Source organism: Elephas maximus, chromosome 19 (genome assembly GCF_024166365.1).
Source record: "Elephas maximus indicus isolate mEleMax1 chromosome 19, mEleMax1 primary haplotype, whole genome shotgun sequence".
NCBI classification, from domain to species: Eukaryota; Metazoa; Chordata; class Mammalia; order Proboscidea; family Elephantidae; genus Elephas; species Elephas maximus.
In genome coordinates, this window is record NC_064837.1 from 68,689,097 (window position 1) to 68,706,342 (window position 17,246).

The following is a 17,246-nucleotide window of genomic DNA, read 5'->3' on the forward strand; positions in this document are numbered from 1 at the left end:
GAAACAAAAATTCATTGTTTTATTGCACCAAGATCTAGGCAACATCGGAGGCCCCCAGGCCCTCACGCCGAGGTCCGGGGCATGCGACACAAACCTCTATACACATCTGGTGTGCTGCACGCCCAGGTGCGGGGGCTGTGGGGCCGGCCCTTGAGGCCGGGTTGTAAAAACAGGCAGGTTAGAGGTGTCTCGCTCATGAGTGGAATGATGAAGGACCACCAGGGAGGCAGTGCATCCCACACAGACCACTGCTCGCCTCTAGCTCAGCTCCTAAATACAGTTTATATTAAACCCATATTCTAAGTCAATCAAGCAACTGCTATCTTAAGAGTTCTGGTTACTTTTTAATATATAAATATTTATATATGTACATGTCGCCTAGAACTTGGGTTAATTTTCTGGGCTGCGCCCCTTCCCTTCCCAGTTTGGCTAACGATTGTCTGTGAAAGGAAAGGACCCACGTCCAGCTAACAGTGATAAAGCGCCACAGTCAGCCCAGGGCGCCACTGCCCATGAGGTAACAGGTGTGTTTTCCTCAGGAAAAGGGTTCACCATGATACGGTGAAGAAAGGAGGAGAGGAAGGAAGGAATGAAGGAGATAAAATTCTGCGCAGGCAGACGACTAAATTTTCTTTTTCAACCTTGGAAGATGACGGAAGACTATGAGGATAGGGAGCCGGCCCCTCGCCTTTAATAAGCGGAGTGGATTTTGGGAATCAGCCCCAGGAGCTCGAGGCTTGGACCGCCCCCCCGCAAAGCCCCCTAAACCTCCTGTGGGGACTGGAAGCACCCAGTGCAGATCCCAGGTATTATTAACCTCGCTCCCCTTTCAAAAGAGAAATATAAAAACAGGAAGAAAAACCAAGAACCACCCACATGAAGAGATGAATGTCCCCTCATATAAACTAAGGAATGTCTCTTTCTACCCCATGGGACCAGCTGAGGCCCAGAGGGAGGCAGGAGAGCAAAAGCAGAGGGGAGTCGGGAGGAAGGTGGCACCAGGCCCACCAGGGCATCCGTGGTCGTGTGCTGACGAGGACCGCTCTGAAGAGCAGCCTAAGTCAAGTCCGTCTTGATATGTGACACCCCCCAAAGGAAGACCAGAGGACATCCTCTATGGAAGCCGCCTCTAGGTTTACTTCTACACCTTCTACAGGAGACTATTTGTCTTTTTCCTGAAAATACCAACTGAGAATTTCCCGTATTTATTAAATTACAAGTTTGCAGGCACAGCTTGAGCAAGATTTAAAAAAAAAAAAAAAATCTTCTTGAATTATACAATCATCTAAGTCCAAAAGCACTCAAAGAATTGAGCAAACAAAGTCAGCACTTGTATGTTAGGGAAAGGAAACATATTGCTAACAGAAGCCACAGGCCTGGTCAGAAAGAAGCGTTCTATGCTGAGTAATAAGACAAAAGGGGGGTTCTATCCCAAGACCACCACCTCATTAGAGGCTCACGGTTATCGCAGTTACAAGGGGAGCTCAGGATGAACAGCAGCCTGAGAAGCAGAGAGATTAGCACAGAGTTCAAGGGCCCCCAAAACACAGGATGAGGACGAGATGTATGACAGGGCTATGCCCCAATTCCAGGAAAGGAAAAGGGGCAGTGGGGGCTGGCCACGGCTCTCACTTTCTGAGGCTGGACAGGTGAGGCTGCAGATACAGAAGCCCTGGCAAGGAAGCAAGGAGGGGCGGGAGCAGGGCGGGAGGGCCAGGCCGGCCACGTGCAGCAGGTGAGGGCACCGGGCTCTCGGGCTCTGATGTTTGAGCAAGGAAGAGACCTCACTGTCCGTGAGCACAAGGACTCAGACCCTCGCAGATGGGGAGCTGCTCTGCACTCCTCACTCACACTCAGGCTTCTCTTGTGGTACTTTCAAGTGTCACCAAGAGGTCCTCGTCTCAGACTGTCCCTGTTCAGCCATGCAAGCCCACCGCCTCACTCTTAGGCATCCACAGACAGTAGCAGTCAGAGCCACGATGGGTGCCGGGGAGCGGTGGGCCACCAGAGTCCCAACAAGGCCGCTCGTTAAGTCCACGGAGACACACAGCTCCAGGAAGTGACGTCACCTTTTCTCCGGGAGGCTGTGAGCACAGGAGAGAAAGAAATGAGACCCCTGGCCTGCCCTCTCCATCCATCAAGTTTGCATTCAACACTGCGAATGTACAAATGACGTGAATGCGGCTCAAAAGTGACACACGGTACTCTTGTGCAAGGGACGAGCACACGTGTACACACACGCACACACACACGCCCCCCAGACTGACCTACATCAGCAGCAGCAACCTCAGCGGCGATAGCTGAGGCTGGTGGCCTTCGCTGGGTGAGTCACAGACCAAAAGTTCCGTCTATTCTGAAGCTTCTGGAAGGCATTGAAGGTTCTCTTCTTTTCTCTCTTGAATTTTTTTATTTTCTTTTCCTGTATCAAGAATCAAAGGTGTCAGCACTTCTAAAAAGGATCTGTGGTGGCTCCTTATGGCAACTATTTATTGAGCATTTACTCCGTGCAAAGAGCCCCGGTGGTGCAGGCACTAGGCTGTTAACTGCAAGGTCGGCAGTCAGAACCCACCAGCTGCTCCACAGGAAAAATACGTGGCAGCCTGCTCCCGTCCAGATTACAGCCTAGGAGGCCCTAGGGGGCACTTCCACCCTGTCCTACAGGGTCGCTAGGAGTCAGAATCGACTCAATGGCAGCGGGTTTGGTTTTGGTTTTCTGTGCACGTGCGAGTCTAAGTGTTTTACAAAGATTCACACATGTAATCTTCACGGTACCATATGTGACAGTTCTCCTTACAGCCCCCACTTTGCTGATGGAGGTGCTGAGGCAATGGGAGGGTAAGGACTTGTTCATGGTAAGTGGCAGAGCTGGGACTTGAACCCAGGTCACCTGGCCCCAGTCTCACTCTCAATCACTTTAAGATGTTAGAGTCACTTCAAACTGCCCTGAACGCTGTATTGAATTCCCCCACCCTCGGCTACTCTGAACGGTACCACCGGGTCCACAGTCATGACCAAATGCCATACCTTCCCTCGATCAAAGTCTTCGTCCCAGTCGTCAATCACCGTCTCGGCCCAGGCCAATCTGCTGTCTTCAATAGCGTCCCGACTGACGGCGGACATCTCACCGTCCCACGTTAAAACTACAAAACAGACACAGTGTTGGGACTTCTGGGGATTCCCAGCTACCCTGTGGATTTAATTCAAGGGTGTAGTTCATGAGCTAGACTGGTCTCCTCCTGGCAGTTCACCCTCTTGGTAGCATGGACAAGCAAAGAAGAAAGGGGGAGGGGCAGAGTGCTCTCGTGTGCGGGTCACCAACCCTGAAACTTTAGTCAATGGCACAGTGAGCCACAGGCAATGGCAGAGTTTCGTCCTTCTGGGTTGGTGCATTTCAATCTTTTTAAACCCACATCCTCACCTGAGAAACAAATGGCCCATGTTCCTTCTCTGAGTTATAAAAATAGTGTTCCAAATAGGAACTTACCTTACAGGTGCGGGGTGAGTTCTCTCCCCTCCCAGGGACCCTAAAGCCCTTACTGGCCCCGGACCACTGCACAGTACACGTTCTGCTCTTTCTCTGCTCCCTGACCCACGGACACTGTCCATCAACAGCGTCCACTGGCCAGGGATGTGCCCAACCTTTGTGCAGCAACTGTGTGTTGGGCAGAGATGGTTACAAAGAACGTTTGGATCCCTCTTCCCATTTTTAAGGCCAAGGTGTTCCCACCCTCCATGTTCACCATGCACCAGGACCTGTTTCTTTTTCCTATCTCCAAAATAAGCCCATCAAAAGAGAAAGGAAGCTCAGTCTCAAAACCAGTACCTTTTCTCCCGTAAGCTTTATCAGAGGAGTATCTGACCAGTTCCTGGACCACGTCGGACTCCCTCTCTGTGTTCCAGGGTACAAGAGGGACGCACGTCTGCCCTGCAACCAGAGCACCAGGAATGCTCATTTACAGTTACAACCAAACCACCCTCGTCTGTAAGAGAACCGAGAACTTGCTGATGACAAACACCCTATGGGACGCACAGGAGCAAGCACACCCCTGCTGCCTCTGACAAGGGAGATGATGACTACTGTCACTCAACAGAAAAGGCTCGTGTCCAAATTAATTCCTGAAAAAGGAAATACGAAACAAAACAAAAAGCCCAAATGAATTTTTAAAATGATGATAATTAGATATGTCAGTCCCGATTCTGAAGGAAATGGCAGGGGAGATCTAGCTCAAGTGGACCTGGTATCCTCCGTCAGACACGGCCAGGGCACAGGAGCTGAGGGAGCCTCCCTCAGCAGCAACAGGGAGCACCTGGTCTGGCTGATGACGGCACTCTCGTCCACAACAGTGCACGTGGACCCACTGCGAGCACAAACTGCCTGTTGTCTGGGTTCTAAAAACACGCTCTGAACTAGCGCCCCTGCCACTTGCCTGGCCCCTCTCACCTGTGACTGCCACAACGTGCTAACCTCCCCACACAGTCTGACCCCGTCTCACACCTGCCTCCAATCCTTTAACAGCTCCTAGTGACCTTCAGGATAAAATGGCCCACGCCCGCCCTCACAGCCTGTCCACAGCCTGCCTCTCCAGCCACAGCTCCCGCCCCTCAGCACAGGCCCTGAACCCAGTCACACAGAACCACCTGCAAGGCCCTCAGTGAGCCACACTCTCTCGTGCCTCAGTTATTCAAATTGAGAGCAAGTGGCCGCACGGTCCCCCTCTGTGAGTGCCCACCCTTGCAGGGGCCCGTGCTGTCCACAGTACCACCGCGTACCTCTGCCAGAGCCCCTGCCACTCGCTGGCCTGTAGCTGGCACCAGGCAGTGAGCTGCCAGTGGGCACAGGCCACACCTCCCACAGGCGTATAATTGGCCCTCAGCTCAGCCCCTGGCATGACACTGGCACTGGAGAAACATCCTTGAATTAACACGCTGATGAATCCACTCCTCCCGGTCTGGCAGCCGCCGCCCAGCATCGGTCCAGCACCACTTTAGTTCAGCCCTTCCTTCAACGCTGCCACGCTAACCATCTGAGACACACTACTCGCTGCCCAGCAGTAGTGTTTTCTCAATGGAATTCATAAAACTCCATTGTTACCCATAAATTAGTCTCCTGGGAGCTTGATAAATACAAATCAATCCCTTGGGGCCTGTTTGTTCCCAAAACTGCAGGGCAGACCCTCTGTGATGGTTAAGGTTGTGTGTCAATTTGGCTGGGCCATGACTCTCGGTGGTTTTGCAGTCAGGTAATGATGTAATCGCCTTCCGTTCTGTGATCTGATGTATCACCCCGCTATCTTGTAATCTAATGTGAGCAGCCAATCAGTTGTAAGGGGCGTTTCCCCGGGGGTGTGGCCTGCTCCCAACATATATGGATCTTCTAGCAAAGCTTGTGCACCCTGGACCCTGCATCCTACACATCATCCTCTGACTTCCGGTTCATGGGACGTGAGCCAGCAGCCTGCTGCCTGACCTGCGGACCTTGGGGTTTGCCTGAGCCAACCTGCAGATCTTGGGATTTGCCAACTCCCATAACCCTGTGAGCCAACCTGCAGATCTTGGGATTTGCCAACTCCCGCAATCCTGTAAGCCAACCTGCAGATCTTGGGATTTGCCAACTTCCACAACCCTGGGAGCCAGCCTGCAGATCTTGGGATTTGCCAACTCCTGCAACCCTGTGAGCCAGCACCCTGCTGGCTTTGGATTTTTCAGCCCCTATAACCATGTGAGTCAGGAGAAGCCTCCAGCCTGATGCCTGGCCTACAGATTTGGGACTTGCCAGCCTCTACAAATGCATCAACCATTTCCTGGAAATAAATCTGTCCATACATATGTACTTTCATACTCATTTGTATACATATGCTTCAGTGGTTTTGCTCCTCTAGAGAACCCAGCCTAAGGCACCCTCCATGGAGACGGGCTGCCTGCTGGGGCTTCTCTGCCCTTCGTTTAACAGACATAACTGGAGACCCTCATTCCATCATCACAGCTTCTGGCACAGGCCTTGCCAGCCCTAAAGAAGTAAAAAGAAAGACCAACTGGGATGCATATGAGGCCCAAAGACAGCCAGCTTCACAGATTCCTCCCAAAGGCCCAACAGCACACAGGGTACAAGAAGGCTGACTCTGAAGCCCACTAGTCTAAGTTGAAGCGTCACAGAAAAAACAAGGCTGGAGGCCCAGGGGTCGTGCCAACAGGAAGCCTTGACTGGAAACACACACGCACTCATTCACATCATGCTTTGAAGGGGTGTGAATCACTTCTTGTCCTTTAGGCCAGGCTGTGCCTAATGCTTTTGCAGGCTGAGTCCACAGCCTGCCTAAGGTCAGAACGCTAGAGGGTGGGGGGAAGGGAGACTCAGGGTCTTCCACATCATCCATCACCTGGGCCCTTCCCACTGTGCCCACCTGCCTCCAGGCACGCAGGTGCTTGCTTCAGCCAGTCTGCTCCTCTACGCACCCCTCTTCCCACAAGGGCACCTACCATTCACCACGGGTGAGTGACCGCTCAGCTTGGGGACGAGAAGGTCACTCTGCCTGTCGCATCTCTGGCTGTTCTGATGCTCGTTCTCTTCCACCTCCTGCTGTGACTCACACTTTCTCTGCTTCTTCCTCCTCTTCTTCCTCGGAGATTCTGCCGCAGTCTCGGGCTGAGCGTCATCCGAGGGCGAGCAGCGGCTGTGAGAGGAGAGGCAGGGTCAGATGTCAAGCACACAAACAGCAAGAAAAGAAGCACAGATAAAGACGGCCCTGCTGAATTCCAGTGGGCATGTGCCTTTAGCTCTGAAGAGCATCCCTGAGAAATGCCACCCCAAACTCCAGCCAGAGGACAGAGCGTGCTAGCTGCTCATTCTGATGCCCGTTCATGCACACCAGCCAATGCTCACTGGGCGAGAACGTGGTCAAGATGCACACGCACCAGGTCTCCATCGCCAGGGCCACGTGTTCAAGCAGAAAAGACATGAAAATATACGACCACGTTTTCACCCTGATGGATGCCAGGCCTACACACCGGACGTGCAGCTGCCATGGCACCTCATGATAGCAGAGCCTGTGCTAGGCCAGTGCCCCTGGACCGCCTTCCACCCACGGTGATGACCAGGCCTGGCTGCTGCTGTCTGGCCGCTGCCCCTCTCAGGTTCACACAGCTCATACTCAAGTCCAGCCAGGTACCAGGCACTGACAGGCAAGATGGCCCAGGTGTGGGGTACTCATGCTGACAGTCTGCCTACCAGGGGAGGGGCCCACAGCTTCCCCGGCCCTTGCTCTTACCTGTGCAAGGCTGAGTCTTGGGGGTGGCCCTCTTCTTCGTGGAGGCCTTCCACTCTTTTCCTCTTCTTCCTCTTGCTGCCCACATGATGGGCATCCGTTACGTGTCCAACTGGCTGTCCTCCCCGCTCCTGCAATCTGTCTGCGGGCAGCTCTACCCCGCTCCACTTCTCAACCCCGTGGCTCTGGTTCTGTGTCCACGCTGGCCTCTCCTGCAGAGGGGACACACCATCGAACTCTGTGCGCTTCCTCTTCTTTCTCCTTCTCTTCACGCGAGGAACTGCGGCTGCGTCCCCACTGAGCTGTGAGGAGTGCGTCTCTGGGCTCCGTCCTCTCATCTCTCCCACGCGGCGTTTCTTCCTCTTTTTAGAGACGCTCTGGGAGGCCTCACCGGCCTCTTGTGGCTGGTACAGAGGGGACACGGAGGCCCCGTTCACCTGAGGCCAGGCAGCAGGGCCAGAGGAGCCACTCTGGGGCTCTGCCCTCCTGAGGGGCTGGGAGCTCACGGGCAATGAAGGACATGTGGTGTAGGGGCTGAAGGGAGGCCTCGGACGACTGGATGGCGTGGGAAGATGCGGAACAGCCCTAGAAAGATAGTCAGGAGTCAGAAGAGACCCCACAGAGCCCTCCTCCAGCCCATCCTTGGCCCCCCGCCTCACAGCCCTGATTTTTAATCGCGCTTCCTGCAGCTCTCTGCTGTGTCGGGAAACACAGACTGCCATTAAAGTTTTAAGTCTACTTAAGCTGAGACACCAGGGATCACAGCATCTGCCGATCTCCTCGCCGAGCGGTACTGAGCACTTTCACAAACAAGAATGTTTCTCTCTTCAGTACAAACATGTAGAGAGGGAAACTTCACTAGGCAACAAACAGTTAGAAAAGGAACCCAGTCAGGCAATCTTTAGGTTCCGACCTCCACAGGCTTGAGTGCAGGAAGTGAGCCTCCTGAGAAAGGTCAGTGCAGCCTCTGCACCCCCCACACGCCCCCCTCAGATAAGGACACCCAGGGAGCAGATCTTTGCATCTGAGTTCCTGAGGGGTAAGGCATGGACAGGATTCCTCTGAGCTACCTCTTAGTCATGTGACCGCAGGACAGAGGACCGCCCAGCTTGAATCCCCATTTCTCCTATGTACGCAGTTCATGATGCTGCCCATCCCATCTCAAAAAGTTACCGAGTCTGCACGGAATTAAGTGGGAACGTCACCATAACCCACAGACTATGCAGCCACACGAATTGTACCATAGCGCCCTATCACTCTGTCTTTGTGAAATGTTCAGAAGAAGGTTATATGACAAAGACTCTAAGAATAAATATCCCAAAATGTCAAATCCCTCAAATGTTTACGGGGCTACCACGTGCAAAGGATTCTGCTTGGAAGGAGTGCATGAGAGAGAGGGAGGGAGGGAGGAAAGGCAGCTGTCACTGGGGGACCCACAGCCAGGGCTGCCCTGGGAAGGAGAAGAGGCCGACACTGCGGCCAACACAGAGGCGAGGGCGGTAGAGCACACCTGTGCCCAGCAAGCTCCCCAGTTCAGCCCCAACCACCTTGTGGCCTCACCCTCTTCCTCTCCTTCCTCCTGGCAGTTAAAGGCTTCGACTGTCCACCGGTCCACCATTTATCAATCATTCTCCACATTCAGCCCCTGAAGGCACCCACAGGTTATGGCCACCCCATCGGTCCACGAAGTGCCTCAAGCAGAGTCCCAAGCCCTGGGTGGCACACCTGAAGGCAGCTCTCCCATCCCACTGAAGCAAAGCCCCTGCTGTAGGGGCGAGGGCCACATTTGGCACCCACAACATGACGGTGGCAGGCAAGAACCCACCCGACGAACTCACGGGACGCTGCTGCCATCTGGCTCTCTCCTGCTGTGGAACACAATCACAGGCTGGGTGAGCTACTGCACAGGTCTGCTCACGGCACACCAGAGTCACTGTATGGATATGGAAGTTGCTGGTTGCTGACAAGTCAATTCTGACTCGTGGCAACCCCGTGTGTGCAGAATGGAACTGCTCTATAGGGTTTTCAAGGCTGTGACCTTTTGGAAGCAGATCACCACGCCTGTCTTCCAAGGCCTCTGGGTGGGTTCGAACTGCCAACCTTTCAGCTAGCAAAGGAGCACTTAACCATTTGCGCCACCAAGGGACTCCACATACGGACAACAGAACAGAAATAAGCCGAGACTACAGAGACCAGATTGCCCGACCAGCTGAAGCGTCTTCACCAGATGTGCTGAGAAGGAAGAGGAGGCGCCTGGTCTGCCAGACCTTCCCAGGCCACGCACGCACTAGCCACGGGAGAGAGGCAGTGCCCTCTGGCCTGCGCCCTCAGCTTACCTGGTCTGACTGGCAGGCCCAGTGGCGGCGCCGACAGGGTAAGTGGCTTTCAGGGGGCGGGTGAGGTCGGAGGACGGTGGGTGGGGAGGTGGACGGAGGTCAGTGCTGGTCGCCCTCCACAGGGTGTGGGCCTGCAGTTATTGACATAAATAAAAACTTGGTGGTCTAAAAAAGGTTTCCGTGAGTGAAGAGGGAAAATAAACATAAAACAAAAATAATAATAATAAAAAAAAGCGCAGAAAGGAGGATGAAGGGACAGAAGTAGAAAACAGAGGAGGAGGGGAGGGTGGGGAATGGTAGAAGAAGAATCAGAAAAGTGGTTTTGGTTAGAAACAAAAAGGAAAAGAGGAAGGAAATTTAAACAAAAAGCTCAGCATGACAATTACCCTGTAGCGGCATTACTGCCATCATGTGACCTCGTGCTGCCCCGGGAAGCATCTGAATCCCCCCTCGCTGAGGGCCCCCTGCTGACCCCCACCCATCACAGGCCATGTCCAAGCAACAACACTGGCCTCCCCTGTGGTTCAGACGTGTCTAGCAATCATACTAATTCTCTGAGGATATTTCATCTGTAGATGAAAACGCAGAGCTGCGATCTCGCCCCACCGCCCAGAGCTGTCATTAGCCTCCCTGAGCCACACAAAGTAATCATTTGATCAGATTATCGGTGTTCCCTCAAAACCCCACCACCTTCATCCCAGGATGCCCCTTCTGTGATGTGTAAATGACTGGGGACGCCTGAACCCCCACATAGCTTTCCCACCCAGCCTGCTAGTTCTCCCCGGACCCACCTTCTTGGCAGCTGACAGGGCCAGCTTTTTGGCTGGCGGGGGAGACATGATGCTTGCAGCCTCCGTGGTGGCATTGCTCAGGATGGGGGACTTCAGCTTCACCGTCTCTACATCAGCTCCGTTCGGCAGTACTTTGGGGCGGCCGCCGGCAGGACAGTTTGTTTCCTGAGAATCACAGAAATGGGCGGCTCCACTCTTGGGGGCCTGGGGGGCCCTGGTGGCGTCACTACCAGCAGAGTGGTCTGGGCTGGAACTGCAGGAATCCTCCCTCTCAAGGTCGGGGCTCTGCTCACGCCCCTTTGGCCCATGCCCGTTGGTGGATGCTTCAGGCGGGAGCTTTGGTGAGGTAGAGAGGACGGCGTCCCTGCTGTCCCAGGAGACCAGCCTCCGGCTCTCCAACTTGCTGCCATTCAAGTCACCGGCACCAAGTGGCCCCTGAGGAGTTTTGGGGGACGGGGAGAAATGCTGCAGTGGGGCACACTTCTTGGCCTTCTTTTCAGGCTCATCTAGAACAGTCGGCCTATGCACCGGCGTTTTGGAGGGTTTGGGGGACGGGGACCCCAAGGGCAACTTTGGAAGGACATTCCCGTTTTGGGGCTTCAGGCCTGCCACAGAGCCGTTCCGGGAGATGGGCATGCCGAGTTCCTCTGTGAGGTGCAGCTTTGTCATCATGGGGTCCTGTCGCTGAGGGAGAGCAGAGCAGAAAGGGCGATCAGACACTGGAAGCACACGTGAGCTAGGCAATTCTCTCACCAGGCACCACACGCTTGGTCATCACCACAAAGGACTTAGGTGGACGTGTGGTAAAGACACTGTTACGTCCCAGTTCTCTGGAGACTTTTAGTACATTGGCAGCTGCGTGTGTACAGGTGTGTCTTTAAGACTATCTTTACTAAAAAAGCAGTAGATTCTCATCAAGATTTAAAAATACCAAAAACTATAAAGGAAAACAAGTTACTCAAAGTCCCATCACCTAAACAGAACCACGAATTAATAGCCTGTGTTTCTTTCTTTTTGTCTTTTCTTCTGAATGGTTCTGGCCTGTGTGTGTGCATTCTAGCTTTAAATGTCTTTTAATGTGTGATTAACGTTTCATTGCATGGCTAGTTTTACATAACTTTATAATTTCCATTGAAATGAACAATGCAATACCTCAGTCTTCTTAACAGTTATTACAATTCTATCTAAAGAGTTTTTACTGTCATTAATGCTTAAGGTTGGTCTTCCTGCTTGAATACCAAGATCCCTGGGTGGTAATTCCATCTGCCTCTACCACCATGGCCCTCGCAGCCAGCTCAGGGTCTTGCACATACTAAGTGCATAAAACATATTTGCTGAATGATCAAAAGATTGACTCTTTTTCTGTATTTAGTTCCCCATCCTACTTTTCTAGAAATGGAATTTCAGGGCTGTGATGTTCACGACTTCCTGCCAAATACATTTACTACACTCTGGCTAAACCAAAAAACCAAACCCACTGCTGTTGACTTGATTCCGACCCATGGCGACCCTGCAGGACAGGGTAGAACTGCCCCATAGAGTTTATGAGGAGTGGCTGCTGGATTCAAACTTCCGACATTTAGACTAGGAGTCAAGCTCTCTACCATTGTGCCCCCAGGGCTCCCTCAGCAGCATGTATTTCTCTTTCTAAATACGTGCGAATCTGACACTGTTCTTGGTGCTTTGGAAGTGACATCCGTACCCGCCACACCTGCGTCAGAGGGATTTTCAACCACCTGAATGAGTTCTTCATGTTACAAATGTTAACCTTTGGTTGTATTTGCTGCAAACATTTTTGAGAAATTTTTTCATGTACAAAAATTTAAAGTTTAATTTAGCCAATTTCTAATTTGCTTTCTGTGTTTCATCTCTTGATTTTAAGCTTACAAAGTGTTTTCTCTTCCGGAGGTTTGAAAGAATTCACTTCTATTCTCTCCTGAGTTGTTTCTCCTTCTTCCCCTTCATTTTTCAATAGTTTATTCTTCAACAGCATTTTTATAAAAGGAACACATCTTCCCACTGTACTGTAAAACCTTCCATTCGCTGGACGTTTAAGTATATGGCAAAAACCAAAAACCAAACCCGCTGCCATCAAGTTGATTCTGACTCATAGCAACCCTACAGGACAGAGCAGAACTGCCGCATTTCCAAGGAGCTGCTGATGGATTCCAACTGCCAACCTTCTGGTTAACAGCTGAGCTCTTAACCACCGAGCCACCACGGCTCCAAGTATATGGCACCTACACAACTTTACATAAAGTAAGATGACTTCGGTATGGCCGCAGGGTACTGGGGAATTATTTCTGGTGTAGAAGTGTCCATGGTAACTGGGGTAGCCTTGTGGTGGGGATGGGCTCATCTGTCACCTTCAGGCACGAACCATGCGCCGTGGCATGACGTAAGTAAACACGTGAAGCATCCTTATTTCCGAGTCTAGGCCACAGTGATTATCAACTTTGCAATCAAATTGTGTATTTTAATTGCTGTATCAATTCCAACGCTTTTAATTTCAGCTTTTCTTTTCTTTCTTTAATAACGTATTTTGCTGCTGTTGTTGAGAATATACACAGCAGAATGTACCCCAATTCCACAGTCTCTACATGTATGATTCAGTGACACTGATTATATTCTTCACGTTGTGCAACCGTCCTCACCCTCCTTTTTGGGGTTGTTTCTCCCCCACTGACAAACTCACTGCCCACTAAGGTTCCTAATCTAATCTTTCTAGTTGCTGTTGTCAGCTTGATCCTGTATAGACAGATTTCAAAAATGCACATGCTCAAGGTAGACATTCTTTACTAGTTAAGCTAAACTACTGTTTGATTTTGAGAACAGTTCAGGGGATGTTTTTCATTTAAGGGTTAAAGATAATCTCAGAGCAATAGTTTCAGGGGTTCACCCAGACTCCACAGTGCTATACGGTCCAGATTCCATGAGAATTTGAAATTCCATTCTGCATTTCCCCCCTTTTGTGGAGGATCCTACTATGCAATTTTTGATCAAAATGTTCAGTAGTGGCAGCCTCGGCTTCTATTTTCCTAAATGTTGGAAAGGAAAACCTGATGTACTTAAGTAACGAGAACCTCTGGGGATCATTACAGGCCCTGAGTGACTGTGTCTGGATAGATCCCTTCAGGTTAAAGGTAGAGGGTCACTCAGGAACGGTTAAAACAAGAGCGTTTACTTTATTTTTAAATTATACACCGTGTGGTAAGAAGGAAACTGCCCGTGACTTTGCTAGTCATATTCCAATTAACTTTTTTAGCAGAAAATTTCAAACACACGCAAAATTAACTTCAAGCTTATTTTCCAATTTCGACTTTATGTTAGCTTCATTGTCTTCCTCTGTACATATATATGTGTATACATTTACAAACTTGTCTATATGCACGTTAATTCTTTTCCTAAACCATTGGATTAAGTTGCAGACATGCTGTCACCACCCCTAAATCCTTCTGTGTACACTTCCTAAGAACAACCACAGTATAATGATCAAAATCAGGAAATGGACATTGACACAAATTACTGATATTTTCAGTGTTAAAATATGAAGACAAAAGTATTTTTTCCAGCAGGATAATTTGGAAAAAGATAGCCAAAATGGTCATGCAACTTGAAGAATGTACTCAGTGTCACGAAAATGTATGTGTAAAAATCACTGAATTGTTGTATGTTTAATTGTGTATGTGTATCTTTACAATCACACACACACTCACTCACACACACTCTCACATACATCTTTCCCCAGATGCTTAAGGTGAAGAGTCTGCTCAGGTACCTGTCACTGTACCTCTGAACGGGCAGTTCTCAAGTTCATTCCTGACCAAGCTGGGCTAACAAAGGGGACACATTTGGGAATTATCGTTCTGGTTTGCTGGGCCAGGTTTCCTCATTACTGTCCCCTCTTCCTCTGGCCCCAGTGTCAGCTGATAACCGGGTTTCAAGAGACAATACTGAATGAAACAGTCCACACTGCAAGCAGGCCCTCACCATCTAGGCTGGGCTCCCTGCCCAAGAAGATCTGAGCCTGGGATGCCCAAGGGGTCCTGCCATGGTCAGCAACATCAACCCGACCACCTGAGACAAATACCTTTCCAGTCAGTGGGGAAGAAGCCACCCCATTGCTGATGTTCTTCTTCAGGTGGTCTGGAAGTACACTTGGGCGGCTGCGAAGGGTGGAGGCCGTTCTAGAGATGGAGCCCTCGGGACTCTTCTTGGAGCCTGGAATCCTGGCAGAGGAAGAAACAAGTCAGGGAGCTGCCTCAATGAAGCTGAGAGAAACGAGTCAGGGAGCTCCCTCACTGACACTGAGAGAAACGAGTCAGGGAGCTCCCTCACTGATGCTGAGAGAAACATGTCAGGGTGCTCCCTCACTGACCCTAAGAGAAACATATCAGGGAGCTCCCTCATCGACCCTAAGAGAAACAAATCAGAGAGCCCCTCACTGAAGCTAAAGGTATCACAGGCACAGAATGTGAGAAAGAAGTGGGAAAGTTAAAGTTAAGGTTGTGGTGGTGGTGTTTGGTGCTGCCGAGTTGGTTCCAACTCATACTGACCCTACACGCAACAGAACACAACACTGCCTGGTCCTGCACCATCCCCACCATCATTGCTATGTTTGAGCCCATTGTTACAGCCACTGTGTCAATCTATTTCCTTGAAGGTCTTCCTCTCTTTCACTGACCCTCTGGCTTTCGCAAGCACAACAGCCTTCTCCAGGGACTGGTCCCTTCTGACAACAAGTCCAAAGTACATGAGACGAAGTCTCAAAATGCTTGCTTCTAAGGAACATTCTGGCTGTACCTCTTCCAAGACGGATTTTTTCATTCTTCTGGCATGCCGTAGTATATTCGATATTCTTCACCGACGCCATAATTCGAAGGCATCAATTCTTCTTCTGTCTTCCTTGTTGGTTATCCAGCTTTTGCACGCATATGAGGCGAATGAAAATACCACGGCTTGGGTCAGGTGCACCTTAGTCCTCAAGGTGACATCTTTGCTTCGTAACACCTTAAAGAGGATGTCTGCAGCAGATCTGCCCAAGGCAATGTGTCACTCAATTTCTTGGCTGCTGACTGTGGATCTAAGTAAAGTGAAATCCTTGACCATTTTAATCTTTTCTGTTTATCACGATGTTGCTTATTGGTCCAGCTGTGAGAACTTTTGTCTTCTTTACGTTAAGGTGCAATCCATACTGAAGGCTGTAGTCTTTTGATCTTCATCAGCAGATGCTTCAAGTCGTCTTCACAAGCTAAGGTGACAATTACATTTTAAAAAAGGAAAACAAAGAGGGACAGAAGCAGGAAGAGAGCCCAGGAGAACCCTGGCTGTCCCTGCATGCTTCTCTCGAGTTCCTCTTTGCCCTTAAACCAGCGCAATGCTGTTACAGAGTCTCAGAAATCTGGCCTAGCAGAAGCACAGAGCACATTACAGTCCAAGTTCTTCCCAGATTAGTTTCTCAATTTATCAGCAAGTACAAAGGGCCTCTAAATGCCTCATCACAATTCAGCAGAAACAAATGAAATAGCAAAAAACGCCTCCCAGCCTCCAAGGCAGTGATACACATGCTCGCCGCAAGAAAAGGCACCTGCCAATCGAGCCCAGGGCAGGCCTTTTGCCCTCGAACAACCTCAGCTCACGGCCCACAGCAGTCATTTCCTCCTGAGGAAGGCAGATGGGCTGGCCACCATCCGGAGGCAGCACAGCTAATGCGGGCAACAGTGCAGAACACAAGACGTTGCCATTTACACTCAAAGCGGCATCAAAGGCTGGTGCAACCGAACCCTCTCCTGACCTCCCCGGGGCTCTGGCTTTCCCTCAATAATCAGTTACATTTGGTCTAAAAAAAGGCGCCTTCCAATGGATGCTCCCCATTAGGGTGGCTGGTGGGGGAATATTTGCCCGTGTTTCCCTTTCTGTGGAATTCCCAATCACTTTCAGACAGGAAAAGGGTAGAAGACCCAATAGCGCGAGAAAAGAACATCGCAAGGAATGCGCTCATTGGTGGGGAGCAAGTTCATTACCGCAGGTAGAACAGCACGTAGGCCTGCTGGTTGAGGACCACCTTGATGTTGCTCAAGTGCACCAGGGAGTCGTTCATCTGGTACCACTGTCCGTTGCTCACCTGAGGAACACAGCATGTTGTAGGAAACAAAACAGCCAACAGATGTTCCATAATCCTTACAAGTTTGCCGTTACCTGCCACCTATCTCTAAGCGCTAACGAGCTATAATGATCTCACGTAAGAATGTCTAGCATTTGTATAATTCTCAATGGGACCTCAGAAGACCGCTGTGAACCTCAGCTCCTTCCCAGGTCCCCAAGAGATCCAAACTCTCCTCTTCCACAGACACCCGGGCAGGTCCACTCCCCACAACTTTTCCCACCAAGAGTCTGCTGCACCAGGAGTCCCCCAGGGTGCTTGGGACACAGCACCGAAGCAGCTGACTCCCAGGGTCTTGCTGTGAGCCCAAGGACACTAAAGACTCTAGCAGACTGGTTCTGCAGACCGCTTTTCACCGCATGCACTGAGGCAACAGGAAGTGAACACAACTAAGGAACAGCGCCATCTTCCTAAATAAGTGTGCTGTCGGCTTGTATGGAGGCCGCAGATTCATCCCCAGAAGGCAGCACACTCACTGCCATGGAACGCGACTGAACCTGGACATGGGCGACTGACCTTCACGTAGCAGTAGTAGTGGCCGGCATGGCAGCTGTAGCCCGAGTGGACCAGAACAGCGTAGAGTCCGTACATGACTGGCTCTCCATTGCTCTGGGACATGTATGGGCGGATATTCAGGAACTCCGGGTAGCCTACGTCCTGTTTGAAAAGCCAAAGGAAAGGCAATTATAATCCA

General features: G+C 50.9%; 1 protein-coding gene across 4 annotated transcripts in view; it reads right to left on the minus strand.

Annotated features, from left to right (window-relative positions):
• Positions 1-17,246, minus strand: part of USP36 (ubiquitin specific peptidase 36) — a 46,117-nt gene continuing 28,871 nt past the window's right edge. For 3 of the 4 annotated variants that reach the window (XM_049859612.1, XM_049859614.1, XM_049859613.1), the window contains exons 11-21: positions 17,069-17,209; positions 16,413-16,513; positions 14,480-14,618; positions 10,390-11,073; positions 9,599-9,729; positions 7,266-7,847; positions 6,478-6,671; positions 3,824-3,925; positions 3,025-3,140; positions 2,268-2,419; positions 1-2,084 (exon numbers count right to left, since the gene is read on the minus strand). In XM_049859612.1, the coding sequence (XP_049715569.1) occupies positions 2,288-2,419; positions 3,025-3,140; positions 3,824-3,925; positions 6,478-6,671; positions 7,266-7,847; positions 9,599-9,729; positions 10,390-11,073; positions 14,480-14,618; positions 16,413-16,513; positions 17,069-17,209 (2,322 nt within the window). In that variant the 3' untranslated portion in view covers positions 1-2,084; positions 2,268-2,287. The remainder of the gene's footprint in view (positions 2,085-2,267; positions 2,420-3,024; positions 3,141-3,823; positions 3,926-6,477; positions 6,672-7,265; positions 7,848-9,598; positions 9,730-10,389; positions 11,074-14,479; positions 14,619-16,412; positions 16,514-17,068; positions 17,210-17,246) is intronic. The other variant, XM_049859615.1, reaches the window with a different exon arrangement.